The 15619-nt window shown below is 42.6% G+C and overlaps 2 protein-coding genes across 2 annotated transcripts in view; both read right to left on the bottom strand.

The window, feature by feature from the left end:
• Positions 1-3473, bottom strand: part of SERGEF (secretion regulating guanine nucleotide exchange factor) — a 159862-nt gene extending 156389 nt beyond the window's left edge. The window contains 4 exon segments of the mRNA XM_067296053.1: positions 999-1093; positions 1459-1614; positions 2321-2459; positions 3401-3473. Coding sequence (XP_067152154.1) covers positions 999-1093; positions 1459-1614; positions 2321-2459; positions 3401-3424 — 414 coding nt within the window. The 5' untranslated portion in view covers positions 3425-3473.
• Positions 3474-5833: 2360 nt separating this feature from the next.
• TPH1 (tryptophan hydroxylase 1) lies at positions 5834-15313 on the bottom strand. Its single transcript, XM_067295510.1, has 11 exons — positions 15197-15313; positions 13588-13771; positions 13054-13056; positions 11996-12096; positions 11284-11351; positions 9637-9833; positions 9021-9156; positions 8389-8515; positions 7128-7223; positions 6419-6552; positions 5834-6112 (listed from the first exon to the last, which is right to left on the bottom strand). Exons 1-11 carry the CDS (start codon positions 15311-15313, stop codon positions 5938-5940), a joined length of 1338 nt encoding a protein of 445 aa, XP_067151611.1. The 3' UTR covers positions 5834-5937.
• Between the last annotated feature and the right edge of the window lie 306 nt (positions 15314-15619).

Genomic DNA, 15619 nt, shown 5'->3' with positions numbered 1-15619 from the left:
CAGTATATGAGAGTACTGGACAAGAAAGAAAGCAGTATCTAATTTTCCAACCTATTTCCTTGGAAACTGACATTGTTTGATAAATACTGAAGCTTAAGTAAGGAGTGAATGAATGAACTTTTCAGTTCCTTTACATGAAACAGCAAAAATCATTTTAACCTCAAAGGTGATACAACTAAAGTTTATTTTTGCAGGTCTAGTTTTCCTACAGCTACATAATTTCTTACACTACTATTATTTGGGAGATGATCGAGCTTTCTTTTTCTAACTGTTCTTAAAAATCAGGAAATAAGACTACAGTCCTCATTTTAGGGAAGAAACTCCTACAGTTATAAATACACTTAAGAACAGCACCTCTCTAAAAACAGATCTGCTGCACACAAAGCACAAGAACAACAGATCAAAAGAACTGGCACAGCTAATTTTGTTGAACTCCAGCGGGAAGTCTTTTCTCCCCAGGGCAGTGGGAAGAAGGGAATTATCGTTGGCTTGTTTTGTTTTACAAGGTACCCTTAAACATGAATCTCCAACAAGCTACAGCAAAGTCATGAGAAACCTTCAAGTAGCAAAACATATCCAATATCTTACAAACTTGATGCAAAGTTTCAGTTCAAGTAAACCTGCACAGTTTTACTAGCTTTAGTATGACTTTACATCATCTGAGCATCAGACCTATTCTGCAGATGTTATCAAAATCCATTATGCTTACAAGTCCTAGTGAAACACACAACTACTTAACTTAACAAAAAAAAAAAAAAAAAGCAACTCCTTCATACAGGGTGGGGGGAGCAGCCCTAGCTTCTCATCTAGCTTCTCATTTCTGGGGCAATAACTATCTTTGGTATTTTATTTTGTAAGTTTACTTCATCAGATAGACTCCATTAACAGTAGTTGAAGACTATGACTTAAAGCCCACTAAGATCATCAGACTTCTGTAAGTTGCCAGAAGCAATATAGAAGTACAGAGCTATAAAGTACAACTCCTTTTGAATCTTTACCTCGATCTTTTGTGGAATCGAGCACGGACCTGAAATTTGAGGAACTCCTAATTGTCCAAAAGAGTTAGACCCACAGGAGAGAACTAGGCCAGTTCCTGCAAAATGAAATGTTAGAGCCCATTCAGCTTCAAGCACAACAGTGTATTTGTGAGCATGAGCAAAGCACTGTAACATTCCAGCAAAAGAACAGGCAAAATATCACAGCCAAATAGCTCAGAAAAAAACCCTAATGTCTCCCCTTCCAAAGCTCCTGAGGTCATAGGCTTCTGGTCTTACAAGCCATATTCAGTAAAGGTCTGAAGTTCACTAGGATACAGGGAACACTGAATAATTTAATCTGCAATGTGTGCATCTTAAAACCTATAAGCATCCATGCACTGCACAAGCACTAGCAATGTGGAGCCTTCAGCTGCTTCTCTACATCACAGTACTTCTCCAGGTATTAGGGAGACATATTTACCTACTAATATGATTGTAAAGTCCCAACCACAAGCAATTTGTGTCACACAAAAGCTGGACAGGGCAGTGCACAAAGTGAAATGCAGCACATCCTCCGAGTGATTCAATCCCAACTGTCCTTCTTTGTTATGGCCACATACAAAGAGCTCCCCAGCATCTGGAAGGGAAAAAAAAAAGTTCCAGTTCACAACAGACTAAAAAGAAAAAAGTATATGCCATGAGATCCTGTGATAAATAAGGACTGTGATTATACATCATTGTAGGTACTGCAATCAAGCAAAGAGAAAGAAAACACTTATTTCTAACGCACCAGAAATACATCTCCCTCCTGATTAAGCACAGCTAGGGAGAGCTGGATCGTCAAGGGAGACAATCTGTACCATAAGACAGGCACCTCTCAACAAGATCCATGATGAAGTTTTTCATCCCATTCACACCTCCCTCCATATCCTGTCTTCCCCGTAATTAACTATGATATAGAGCAGAACCATTCAAAGACCAGATGTTATTTTCTGCTCCTTATCTTAAAACTTCACATAAATGAATAACCTCCCACTTGACTCCCCTCCCCCCCCAGTACAGAAAAATAGCAGCTCTGTTTGAAAAGCTGTGGTTTGAATCAGGTTAAGAAACAGTCCTCACATAGCCATAAAATAACCACAGAAGATAAACAAAATGGATTAATTTTCCCAAAATATTCAGTTAACAGGTGGGGAAGGACCTGTTTTGCAACAAAGAATTGGTACTTGCTCAGAAACAGAAGCCACAGATAGGTGGCAGCACAAAATCAATAGAGAGACACAGCCAGAAAAAAAAAAATGCATTTATAAGTCATACACTCCTCGCAAGTGCAATATTTTTACCAGTGATAACCGCAGAGTGTCCTCCTCCTCCAGTAATGCTTTTAAAACCTTGATATTTGCAGGAAACATCTTTCAGTGACTGAGGTATCAGCACATCCTCTTTATGACCAAGACCAAGTTGTCCATAGCTGTTCGCACCCTTCAAATACACAGAGAAACGTTAAACAAAAAAAATTAATGAAAAAGAGATACACATCTGCTCCTAAAAAGGAACAAGCTTATCAGGGGCATGTCACAGGTTAACCTGCCAGCATTTGCTTCCCAAAATCCCAAAGAGGGCAATCTTCATTCTTACAGTCATCACACAAGCCCTCCATCTCACCTGTGTTCCTCCTGCCCACCTGCTCTCTTTCTCCCCCACCACCCGGTGTACCTTAAAGGGGCACATTCAGCAGTAAACACTCAGTACCTACAAAACCAGCAAGAACATGAGGCTGCTCACCTCAGCCCCACTAACAGGTGGATGCAATTGCAGGACACGAGCGCAACAGGCAGGGCAGGTGGGTGCCTGACAGACCCTGCTGACAGCAGGCAGCCCGCAGGTGCATCAGTATTTAACAGGCACATAACACTTTTCAGAAGGCTAGTCACAAGACCTCCATTTGTAAGACGCAATAAATTTTCAAGACCTCAAAAACACGCAAGCCGAGATAAGATGTGGAATGAGAACTAGAGCCTGAGGAACCGAGAGAGACGCACAGCTCTACCTTAACGCTAAAGCGTCTATCTTTATTTACTCTTCTGAGATTAGGGGTTATTACCGAGTATGGCCATTGCAGAGCAAAAGGAGGCTAGCAAAAGAGGGGAAAGGAAAAAACAAAAACAAAAAGCAAAAACCAAAGCAGGTAGGCACATACCGGCTCTCAGCCCCCCTACCCCTCAGATAACGCCCGGCTCTGAGGGGCCACAAGGCGCCTCACTCCGTTAGAGCGGCTCCAGCTTGCCCCCCCGGACACGCGCCTTCAGCGGGGCCCGGGGCTCCGCAGCGCGCCTCCCGCTCCCCCCCCCGTGGGGCGCCTGAGGGCGCCGCCGCCATCTCGCGGCGAGAGCGAGGCCGCGCCGCGGCGGGCCGCCACCTACCCAGGCAAAGAGCGCCCGCTCCATGGGGCCCGCGGCGGCCGCGGCCCCGCGCCCTTCCCGCCGCCCGGCAGGAAGAGGCGGGGCGGGGCGGGGCGGGCTCCGGCGGGGCCCCGCCCCGCCCCGAGCCCAGCCGCGGCGGCCGTTGAGCGCGCGGCGGCTGTTGTTGAGCGCGCGGCCTAACGAATTCCCCCTCGGGAGCGCCGCTACCCCCCCCCCCTTCCCGCCGCTCTTCACGACCGGTTGAGCCGTTAGAAACGAGGCAAAACACGTTCCTCCTCACAGCCACGCAATCCCCAATGGATTGCAGTCGCGTGCCGAGTACCTGAGGCGCGGCAGGAAACGCGTACACCGTTGGGCAGAAGTTTGTGTTTATTGCTACCGTGTTCAGTTAAAAGCTCTGGTGCTTCTATAACAATTACCAGCAAGTCATCAGTGTTTATTTCATTGACACTTAGAGCTTCCACAATAGTTTAAAAATACTTAAATTATTATTGCCCTACATAGCCAGAGGTTTGGATGCAATGAAGCTAAACACACATGTTGTTAATACCACAAAAATACATTTATCTGTTTTACTAGTTTCGTTCTTAAATTTTTTGTTACCAGTGCAAATAAAAATTCAATTGCTGTTTTTCCAATGGATTTGAAATTAGGTGCTAATTTAGCGGGTATAAGGTTTCCTACTTAAAACAGATACATAATTTAAACAAAGAAAGATGTACGGTAACATATCTATGCATCTTTCAACAAAAATCTCTTTTAAAAATGCAGTTTAATACTATTTTCACAGAAGCAGGCAAAATAGATCCTCCCTTATCACTTGCTTAGAAGTAGGTTCCTTCTTTAAAAAGGGAAAACTCAAAAAATCTATTTAAAAGTGAGATGTAAGCCATAAATATTGTGACTATTTCTGTATGTCCTAAACGTAAAAGCACATTCATAGAAAGAGCAATGCTGGGTTGATAAAAGTCATAGAAAAAAAGGTGAAGATTTGATTTAAACAGTGAATGCATTTTGGAGACACAGGGCCAGTGCTTGCGCATGGAGTGGGCATCACTTACACAAAGGCATATGAAACACAAACTGAACTTCAAGCACCTTCTTCAAAGTCCTTCCAACTTCTCAAAGTCTTGGACAAGGGTACCTAGTGTGTTAAGTTTTCAACCCCTTTTTCCAGTGACCTTCACAGCTGCAAACCATGGATTTTCTGATAAGCTCTGCTTACAAAGATACAGTTCCTAGCATGCTATTAAATATACCCTACCTATCAGCTATCTCCCCTTCAGACGTATTACATCCTTTCTGTGTATTCATTTCATATACGTGGCTGGCAGAAACAGCACCCAGCACAGCTTCATACACCCATACAAGACACCCAAAACCTCACAAAACTGGGAAGTTTGCTGCTACGTGATACAGACAATTGAGCAGGTCACTGCTTCCGACCATTTGTAAAGTGCTCTTTAGAAACAGACAAATATCTCATGGTGTAAGATGTATCTGTATAGCCACATTGGACCTTTCAGTTATCATTTGCTTGATAGGAACCCAGGTGTTCAGGCTCAGTAAAGAAACTAAATATCTTTGTGCAGCTTGCAAGGTCGCATTAAAGTGATGTTTGCTCTTACAGAAAGCCATCCCAGACTATGAACTTCAGCTTAGTATTATTTTAGAACTGGGCTTCACTTAGTCCTGGGAAGCTATTTTGGATATTGAATTATAATTTGGAAATGGTTTTAGGCTTGGTACTAAGTCAGTACCTGAATGCTTGCTATATTCTTGGCTGAATTCATTCAGTGAGGAAGAAGGCAAATGGTATTTCCTTGCTGTCTTCCTTCAGGTGCTATACCAGGGACAGGAGCAGCTGTCCTGACCCTCTTTAGGCTGATAGCAAATCTGTTAGACTGCATGAAATCCTCATTCTATCAGCTCTGTATTTCTGTCTTCTAACAGGAACATGCCAGTCAGTGCATTTGCCATTCCTGGGGGCAAGGATGATCCCTTTGAAAGCAAGATTTGACCCTCCCCAAATGTTATCATGATAAACTTCCAGCTATTTGTGTGCTGATGTGCCTGGGTTGTCATAATTCAAGTTTTAAACTTAGTAGCATAGACTTAAAAGCACTGATTACTGTGATGTCCATGCTATAAAGCTTTCCTGGCTACCAGAATCTGGAAAAGACATTTCCCTAGAGTGAATTCTTTCATTATTGCTTAGTAAGCCACCCTCTGAAGCATCTGATCCCATCCCTGATACTGTGGTCTGTGTAATTTCTATATCTCTTAGTAGCTTCTCATGGGCAACTCCAGGCCTTTTTTTAAATCCAAGAAAGATGAAGACGGCAGGGAGGGGGAAGAAATACATTGTGCAAGGGACTTTAAACAGAGAAACAGGATAAAGTGATTATCCTTATGAGCCATTCATTTGTCCATTTGTAAAGGTAAGAGTTCTGTATACAACACATTTCATGCCTAGAATGAAATCAATGAGCAAAAGCAAAGAGTTGACCAAGTGCACCACACTGCCACTTAGGGTGTTAAACTTCCAGTTGCTTGCCCATCTTGCTGAGGGCATCGCTGACAATGTCCAGCTCATGACGGAGCTCATTCACCACACTGGCAATGCTCTTGGTGTCTTTTAGGATCTGCACGCTTTGCGTATATGGATTGTACTTCACACCAAATGGGCGCTTGATGGTTTTTGCAAACTCTCTGTTCAAGTGAAGGAAAAAAAAGGGGGGGGGGAGGGGAGTTATAAACAAAAACCAAATGCATCCTCTGTGTGCAGTCAGTATAAATAATCACTTATCTAAACCACCTACTTTCTTAATGACAGTAATAATTATATAGTTTGTCATCTCTCCCACCCAGCACATGGGAGACCAAGCAAATATTAAGTTCATCTTTCCAACCCCACGCAAGGCAATTATAAAACTTCATGATAAGAATGAATGTGCCGCTGCTGGGAGATGCATGCAATAGAAACTGCTTTTATGAAATGGGGGGGGGGAGTAGTACCTCATCTTTTCCTTTGCTTCTTCAAAACTTTCAGAAACAAAGTAAACCTCCTGGAAAGTTGTAATGAGGCATTCTTGCTTGCAGGTAACCTTTGGATCAAAGGGCTTGACTTTGGCACTGCCAGACAGGGCGTGCTGGGTGACACAGTATTACCGTGTGTTGAGGAACATCACCACCGAAAGCATCCATGAAGAAGATGACATGAGGTAAAGAGTGAATTAAAAAAAGATGAAATGAGACTGCATTCAGTGTATCATCTCTTAAGAGCTGTATCTGCAACTGAACAGTGATTAAAGCTTAAAGAACTAGAGAACAGCAAAGGGCCATACTCCACCAACATGGATCCAAAAAGGGATTCCTTGGATATGAGGATATTCTGTGAACAAGAGCATTATTTTCAAAATCTGATTAAACCACTAGAGCTTCATTCTGAAAATAGAGTTACTCAGAATCTAATGTTAAGAAATACTGGTCATCTAATACTTCATCTGAAAGACAGGGAAGCTGCTCAGCATATATTCGAAAGCAGGCTGCCTACTGATTAGTGCCACAGTGAATTCATGTGAACAAAGTCATCCCTACAGTAAGTATCTAGGAGTTTTCAAAATAATTATTTTCAGAATTATAGTTCATAAGAAGTGGGGCAGAACAGCAGTAATAATCAGACAAGAACAAAGAAAAGAGGGAAATAAGCAGTAGATATTCTTACCTTGAGCTCACTAATTGAAGAGAGCAAGCCAGCACCATAAACTCTTAGCTGTCCCTCTTGCTTGCACAAACCAAACTCAACAGTGAAGAAATAACACTGAAACAGAGAAGGGAGTAAAATAATTCAGCCTTTGACAAAGACGCTGCAGCAAACTAGATGGGGGCATTCCTATTTGTAGGTAGTGTCAAACAGTTAATGTCAGAGTCATCACTTGCCTGTCATTAACCATATATTTAAAGAGGAGGGAGTCCAGAATGGAAGGGTGAAGAATCACAGGATTGGATGTTTCTAATAAGCAAGTCTGATATTATTATTCCACGTCTGGCTAGGCCAGAAGCTGTTAATCACAGTAGGAGCATGAAGATGTCAATCTGCCTTAGTTCTGTGAAACATCTTGTCATGACAGGACAGCCTCAACTTAACAGAAACATTTGATAGATAGGGTCTCTATGAGTGAGTGAAAACATCAGCCAGCCCCAGTTTGTTCCTCCTTTGCTTAGTGGGCTAAAAAATTTTGAAGATGTTTAGTTTTCTGGATTTGAGGATTTGGGCAGGTGTATGGGGAAGAAAGGTATTGTCACAGATAGCTTAATTCTGCTCTAGCAGAAATTTTACCATTACCTACAATGGGGAAGGAAGGAAACCCCCCGCCCCAACAAAAAACAGCAAACCAGTTCCTACGTAATTGCTATCAATTACTTCTCATGTGAATTTCATTTTCTTCATAAAATATTTTTGCCAAAGCATCCAGAAGCTGTTATCCAGAAAGTAAAGTTAATTACTTGAATTGCTTTGACTGAAAAGTATCTAATGCTAGCCACATTCAGTGACATTCAAGTCATTGCAATTTCACTCATTAAGCCTTTCCATTCATTTGACACAGTAAAGAAACAAATAACTTCTAGAATCACTGATCTACATTCTCAGAAGTAAAAAGAAGAATCTTCCTGTTTGGAAGAAACAAGCCATAGAACTTCATTCTGGAGGACGTTATCTGCACTGAGGGATTGCTCCCTTACTTGATAGCCAAGTGAAGAAAAACACCAGTCATCACACAGTCCTTAAAAAGTATTTTTTTCTAGCATGGAATCTTGTTATGCGCTCTATATTGGTAGAAGTGAGAACCAGTGAAATAGGCAGGTCTAGCAGCTGATGTGGCTAATGTTGATGTGAAGCTCCAGATTAATTGAGAAAGGTGGTATCAGCCTAGAGAAGTGCTAAGCTGTAACTCAGTGGGATCATCAGGAACTGAAACACTCACTGTTGCCAGTTTTTGGACAGCCTCATCTGATGCCCCAAGTGATGTGAGACCAATTTCCTGGGAGAACTGAGCAAAACTGGGTTCAGCCAGAAGAGGGACATGGCCTAGGAGTTCATGACAGGTATCACTGGAAAGAGAGACAAAACAAGAAATTTGATGATCTTTATTCTTGGTGGAGTGAAAAAGCAACACCACTGAACAGATAAAATGCCTTGTGTGAAATTATTTAATATTCAAAAGACAGAGAAGTATAAGTCATGTTTAGCTGAAAGCAACTGAATAGGTCATACCAGCTCTACTAAAATACATAAATTCAGATTTCCAAATGAGGTTGTCTAAAATTAAGATCCGAGCTCCACATTTAAGAGGCAAATGTATGGTAAACTAACTCTGTTCTCAGTGAAGTCAGAGCTTTCCATTAGCATGCTACACTTGAAAATCCTGTGCCTATGTAGGTGGTACATGCACATGCTAAAACATCATTACATTCAGTGTGAAGGGCAGGTAGTTCAGCATCTTTAAAAATAAGGTGTCTTGATAGTGTTCTTGAATAGCTCTTTAGTAGCTTGGCTTTGGGCAGCAAGATTCAAAAATGTTTGTGTCAACTTCTACCCCAAAATTAAATGACTTACGGCTCTGGTGTATAGAGAGGGTCCGAGCTATGTCTAACATATTGAGTGCAGTGAAAAACTCTGAATGCTAAGCCTGCCAGGAAGTCTCTCGGAGACAGGTATCCAGCAACTGGGCGAATGGTGAAACCTGTGCGCTCTGAAAAGCAATGGAGAAATCGCACATTAGTTTAATGTCGAATTGTATAACATTCTCATCTTTCCAGCTACAACTGGGGTAAATGCCACAGCACTACTTGGGCTCAAGAGCACATGGGAAAAGTGGGCATGATTTGAAAAATTAAGCCTAAGCTTGAGAGTAGGCCAGCGTTTAGTGAAACTGTCTTTGCCTCTGTGTAAGTGGCTTTTCTACCCTTTTGGGCCCACAACTGACACAATACAGCTAGATACCTCTTTGGCCAGTCCTAGCAATCTTCACAGTTAGCATTGCCCCTCAAATGTCACCATTTGTATATATACAAGATGCAATACCTTAAAACAGAGATAACCAAAAGGCCTATTAAAGGACCCAAATGAATACAAGCCAAGTGACTAAGGATGTTTGTTTGTGCCTACATACAGGCAGCGTGCTTTCCAACAGACCTCAATTTCCTTTGGTTTAAGGAAATTAGTACATTACCTTTCAGGAAGCGGGACACATCTTCCAGCTGGGGGATATTGTCTTCCCGGTACCCACAGTATTTGGTGAGCAAGGGCAAGTTTTTTAGGTACTCTCTGCAAGCATGAGTAGGGTAAAGCTTGTTAAGCTCTCGATACACAGTCCCCCAAGTCTTGATCTCCTCCTCAGTAAATTCAATCTTGGGAATTGGGTCACCACTGCAGGGAGAAGAGGAAGAAAGGATATTCCTTGGTAAATGGCTTATTATGTCTCATTTACCTACTATTATTATTTAATACTTATATGGCTGTGACACCCAGTCAGGTTTAAGACCCCACTGCATTAGGCACTGTCAAATACACAGCAAGACATGATCTATGCCCTGGAGAGCTTGAAGTCTAAGGATTTACTCTATCTTCCACCTAAGGAGTGTGAAGGCTCCAGTCCTGCAAAGAGTGTCTTAGGTGTTTAAAACTGAGAATAAAGTTTAAAATACTTGCAAAACCTTTACAGCTTCAGGAGCTGAGAACATGTTCTTTTCCCTGTAGGACTTCCCAGTCTTTATACGATTACTTTTCATTGCCTTTTGGATTTCTTTAAGGAAAAGGTAACCTCCTAAATTAACAACGCAATGAATGGAAGTAGCTAAATGTACATGTTAGGTAAAAATCACACTTCTGTGCAGATGAGACAAGCATCTGTCTGACCATACTCATTCTAGTCTATCTTTCCTAATTAGTCCTTTGGATCTTGACTAAAGTGGATTATTGCAAGGGTGTGATCTGAAGCCCACTGAAAGCAATGGAAGCATTATATCATGCTTTCACTGCAGCCCAGGTAACCAGTAAGTTAACTTCCCAGGGGAAACTCCATTAATTACACCTCAGCACTAACTGGCAGTGTGCTGTCAGGTCCAATCACCTTAATGCACAGTGCAAAGGGGCTCTAGATACCCAACATTTCTAGGTCACTCCTAGGGGAGAAGCTTGGCATCTAAATTCAAGCAGGCAACAACAGCATGAAAATCATGTTCAAAATGAAATTAAAGTACTGGATTAGGCAACTAACTGTTTTAGAGCCCACTCACCCACCCCCAGCAGCATCTCTCAACACAAAGGCCCTTCGACTTTCATTTCACAGAAAACTTCTTATCTGGGCATCACACACACTGTTTTGAACCAGGAAATAGAACTCAAGTATTTAAGTTTGCCCGGAGGATTTATATCCAGCAGTCAACAGGCTATATACCAGCATCTGCCTCTCCTCCCTTTCCACCGCAAAGAGGGCCAACCTGCTCTGGTTGAGTTACACCAGTATGTGCTGCCCACCCCCTCGCTTGTCACACACGTTTCCAGAGCAGCAGGGAGCGATCACGGTGCCCAGGTCTTCGCTGCCCCTCTAACACTGAGTGCTGCTGTGGGCACTGCAACTCCCAAGCAGCTGTGATCTGATCCTCAGACTCATCAGGGCCCAGAGAGCCGTAAGATGGCTTAGACTGATCTTTTAATCTTGTCTTACGGCTGGCTGCCTTAGATTTACCCCTTCAGATTCCCGAGCCAAGCACATCTCAGCTATACCTGAGCCCAGGGAACGTGAGCTCCTGCCAGTCTACCCTGCCTATTATTTCAAAGCACAAGGAAGACTTATTCTGGAAGAAGTCAACCTTACTGTTTGTAGTTCATAGCCAGGTCTGCAAAATACTTTCGCCTCTTGCGATAGACATTGTCTTTGAAACCCTGAGGGGAAGAAAAAAAAAAAGTTATATGCATTTGCAACCTGTAATGAATAATTAAGAACAAGATACTTTAAATTTCTTCAATGAGAAATATAAAAGCATGCTGTGCAAGAATGAAAGGACAGGAACCTGATAGCTGCAATTTGAAATGTTTGTTAACTGAACTAAGCATGTAACCCAACTTAAAGCAAATATCAGCAGTTTTATGCATGCACCTACATATTCAGAAGACAAAGAACTTTATTATAACCACTATTTACACAAATTTTGTTACCTGCTTGATTATTCTAAATAGCAAAACAAGCTGTCTACTGTCCATTTGCACTGTCTGTTTGCTCCATTTATAGTAGGGAAGAAAGAAAGAGGAGAAGTCAAGGCTGCCTCGCAGCAGCTTTCTTTTTGTATGCGACCACTCAAGGCCCAGCCCTAGAGTCCTTATGGGAACAAGCCTCACATGAAGGCAAGGGAGCTGAATTCGGCGAGGACCTTGCCTGAACTAGGAAGAGAGATGAAACCCCCGAAAGAAAGCGCTCAGAACCACAGAGGCAGCGTTGTGGAGAGGGAGGAGGAAAAGTTGCATTTTTAAAGCAAGTTTCCCAAAGTACATTTTTGCTAACGGCTGGGCGTAAGGGGAAAGATACTTACTGGATGGTCAGCATCCAGATCGGACCCGTACATCAGCACTCGGTTTGCACACTTATCCAAATCTGAGATCTTCTTAGGAAACCAGGGAACATTCTCCATGTCTAGGGAACGCATAGGAACACACAAAGTTATTAATAGCGTGAAGCTTGCCGAGGGAGGAAATGCTACTTTCAAGTATGGCTATGGCGGTTACAAGCAAAATCTATAAATTAAAGGGGTCATGAACAGGACAAGGGAGTCCACTGCCTATCTGGCACCAGCCTACAGCTCACACTTCCTCCTCTGTCACTGCCACAGTTCTGCCCACAGAGCACAGCCTGCTTCAAAACGCCATGGGGAGGAAGCAGTTAATACGCTTCCTCTGTGGCCCTTACTATTATTATTACTGATGTTAGAGTAGCATCTAGAGGATCCCACCGAGACAAGACCTCCTTGTGCCCAGTGCTGGGCAAATCTCCTAGGGTACAAAGTGTGCAAAGAGATAAGGCAACAGGCAGGAGAAGGGATTTGCCTGTGGTCCTGGGCAGCACGCGAGTAGGTTTCAGTCTCCTATACTGCTTTACTGACCCTGAGAAAGAAAGAGTGCTCTGTGGTTATGTACCCTACAAAAGCCATCAGGCTTTGCGGTCAAGAAGAAAAGGAGCCGAGTTCAGCATTGCCACCTTAAAGAGATTCATCGTTACAGTTTTATCACTGACTTTGTTTTCTTAGCCCAAGAGAGGTTTTACCTAGGTCTTGGCAGCACTGTTAATACACTGTGACAACCAAAGGATTGTTTTCTGCCCTGATGATGTTCAGTTTTCTTAAAAGGACAGAGGGAAGGTTTAGACTGAAATTCCCCTTCCATAAAGCTAGAATAAGCAATTTTCACCCAGGAGAACCAGATGTTACCTGACCCTGCCTACCATCCTGTGCCAAGCACAGTGGCTGAGAAATACCATGGCACCGACTTGCTGCTGCCCTGAACTTTGAGCATCCCTTGAACTAGGAGAAAAGGCAAACAGGGTGTGAAACAACCTAAAGTTAAAATGTGCCTCTTCCACGCTGATGTAAGTAACCTCCTATGATGAAAAGTGGTAAATAAATCAAGAGCTGCATGAGGAAATCACAAAACTCGTTTCCCTCTCTTTCTAGTTCTCAGCTTGATTTGGTATTTGCCATTATCACACCTTTCTCATCATGGTCTGCCGGCACTAGCCGAGCCATGCGTTCAGACTCTTCCCTGAATCCTTTTCTAAGGCCGGTCTGCACTGGTCTCTGCTGTGCCTGCTGCTGGCACAGTTGTATCTGTTCTGCTGTGCACAAAGGATCTCTGCCGAGAGGATGGGACGGGAGCGCAGACCAGGAAGAGGCAACTTACACCAGTCTGAAATAATAGCCTGTATTGCTACAGGAAGAGGATTGCCAGCCAGCGCAGCCCTACTCATGTCAATTAAACTACACTCACGACACAAAAGCATCTAACCTGCTAGCTACCAACGGAAAACACTATACAAATGAAGGTGTGAACACTATAAAAAGATTTCATACCAATAGAGGCATAATATCTTTTCTCTTTGCATGATTTTGCCAAAACTGCCATTCATACTTACCATTTTCCTGCACGGTGAAGTGCTCTGTCGAGTTCATAGAGACAACACTGACGTGGGATTTCAGGAGCTGGAAGATCTCATTCAGTTGTTCCCTGTTACTGTCACAGTCCACAAAGATCTCAAACTCAGAATTTCTTCTCTTGGACTTCCGTGATTCAATGTGCACCAGATTCACATGCTTCTCCTGTTTTGTAAGGAGCAGTGTTTTCAAACAGACTGACTAAATATGAGCTGTTTTGCAAACAAATATTTTGCTGCCATAGAATAGTCACCATCTTTGTGAAGTTTTTTTTTTTTAATTAATTGGATCCCCTGATAGCACTTTGCTTACCAGAAAAGAAAAAAAAAAAAAGAATGGTTTGGCTTTTAGAAAGCCAGTCATTCAGTAGAATATGAAAGAGGAGCTGTGTTCTTTCAATTTTGTTTACATTCAAGAAACGCAGAAAGACACAGTAAAGAGGATTAAATTCATAGACCTTTTTCTTTCATGCCCTCCCATAGGAAGTTGATGAGCAACTGGGTGTAGGAAAAGTCACCAAGCTGCCAATCAACTCATCATGTAATTATCTCACAGCCAAGCAAGAAATTTAAAAGAAAGGAGAAGTTTATGCCTGGAAAACTACTGCTTTTATTTGAAAAATTCTTTAATCACATGCCTTGTATGAGGAAAATACAGGACCCCCTAGGTTAGGTCACGCAGGGCCAGATGACAGAGTGCAGTAGCACTGCTCGTATTCCCCATGCAATTTCTGCCCAGCAGTTGAGGGAGGGTAGCTGTGCAATTGCAGCACAAGTACCTCTGTTGCCCTCAGGCCGGCTAGGCAGGGTAACAAGGGCGGCAAGGGTTTCCAGTGCAGTTCAGCAACCCAAGCATCTGCCTGCCACCAGTGGTAGCTTTGTAGCCTGTACCAAAAAATCTGTGTCTTCTCTACAGTTAGCTGAAACAGCCAGGCTCAAGGTAGAAAAGCTGTGCCTGCCTGTGAGCCAGGGCCACCACTATTCCCCATGCACCCAGGCCCAAGAAAGGATTCGGCTCCTCCCAGGCACTTGGCAGCAACCCCATCTATTTTGTGGAAAAGCATTAACATTAATAGACCTAAAGAAGAGCTAATCTGAAAACATGGAAAAAAGAGTTTGTATTGTCAGGCAGTTGTCACAACGAGGAACGTTCTTGCAAGGGGAAAGCAGACTGACGGGGACACGCGGGGCAGAGGCACCAGGGTCACTCCTGAGCTCACCGGCATTTGGGGCAGCTGGATTCACACCACCCAGCACTTGGGCAAAAGCTCAGGTTTGAAGTACTTGGATATGTGACTCTGTTTCAGAACCATTTCCTTCATCAATAGCAACAACGAGTGCCAGTTCTCCTCCATTAAGGCCACAGGCAAAACTCTCCCTGTCCTTAATAGGTGCAGACAGATAAGATCCTTCTGAAGAATTTTAGCCAGCATCTAATGTGAGGCATAAATTTGCCTTCATAGGTAATTATGGGAGTTATGTTTAAGAATCATATCCTTAATAAATGCATACAATTAAGTCTAGCATGTTCTGAAGTTACTCTTATGATTTAAAAATATAGAGCTGCTGTAGAAATGTGATTATCACATACCTGAAAGAGTTTTAGGGCTTTTACAAGTCCTCCAACTTCATTCTTCAAGGAAAAAATTATGGCTGTTCTACCTCTTTCAGATGAATGGTCTTTGTTCTCTTTATTATCGTCAATCATCATGTAATTAGACTTATTTAACTAAACACAAGTAAAAAACATTTTTTTTGAATGAGTAATAGTGCAAAAAGTTTACATTTCAGCTTGTCTTGGTATAATACCAAGCTTTGATTGATCAGTCACAAGAGGAAAAGTGCCAGTCAAATCACTGTACACATTAACAGGCATAAAGTTAGGTGCACATAGGATCTGTGTGGGCTGGGGATGAAATACATTTTTTTTTTTTTCCCCAGTTAGACAATTTCATAAAAGTCTTTGGTAGTTCTCTAGGATGCAGAAACTGTTTTCAAAGTGTAATATATAATT

The sequence above is a fragment of the Apteryx mantelli genome, chromosome 4 (assembly GCF_036417845.1).
Source record: "Apteryx mantelli isolate bAptMan1 chromosome 4, bAptMan1.hap1, whole genome shotgun sequence".
In the NCBI taxonomy this organism is placed as follows: Eukaryota; Metazoa; Chordata; class Aves; order Apterygiformes; family Apterygidae; genus Apteryx; species Apteryx mantelli.
Note: the sequence above shows the minus strand (reverse complement) of the source record. Positions and strands in the feature narration are given on the sequence as shown.

Excerpts from the sequence above, each read along its gene's own strand:
- TPH1 (XM_067295510.1), bottom strand. The coding sequence starts at position 15,313 with ATGATTGACGATAATAAAGAGAACAAAGACCATTCATCTGAAAGAGGT. Across the intron at positions 13,772-15,196 it reads AAGCCCTAAAACTCTTTCAG|GAGAAGCATGTGAATCTGGT; the intron begins GTATGTGATAAT and ends CTTACAAAACAG. Across the intron at positions 11,352-11,995 it reads ATCTGGATGCTGACCATCCA|GGTTTCAAAGACAATGTCTA; the intron begins GTAAGTATCTTT and ends TCTTCCCCTCAG.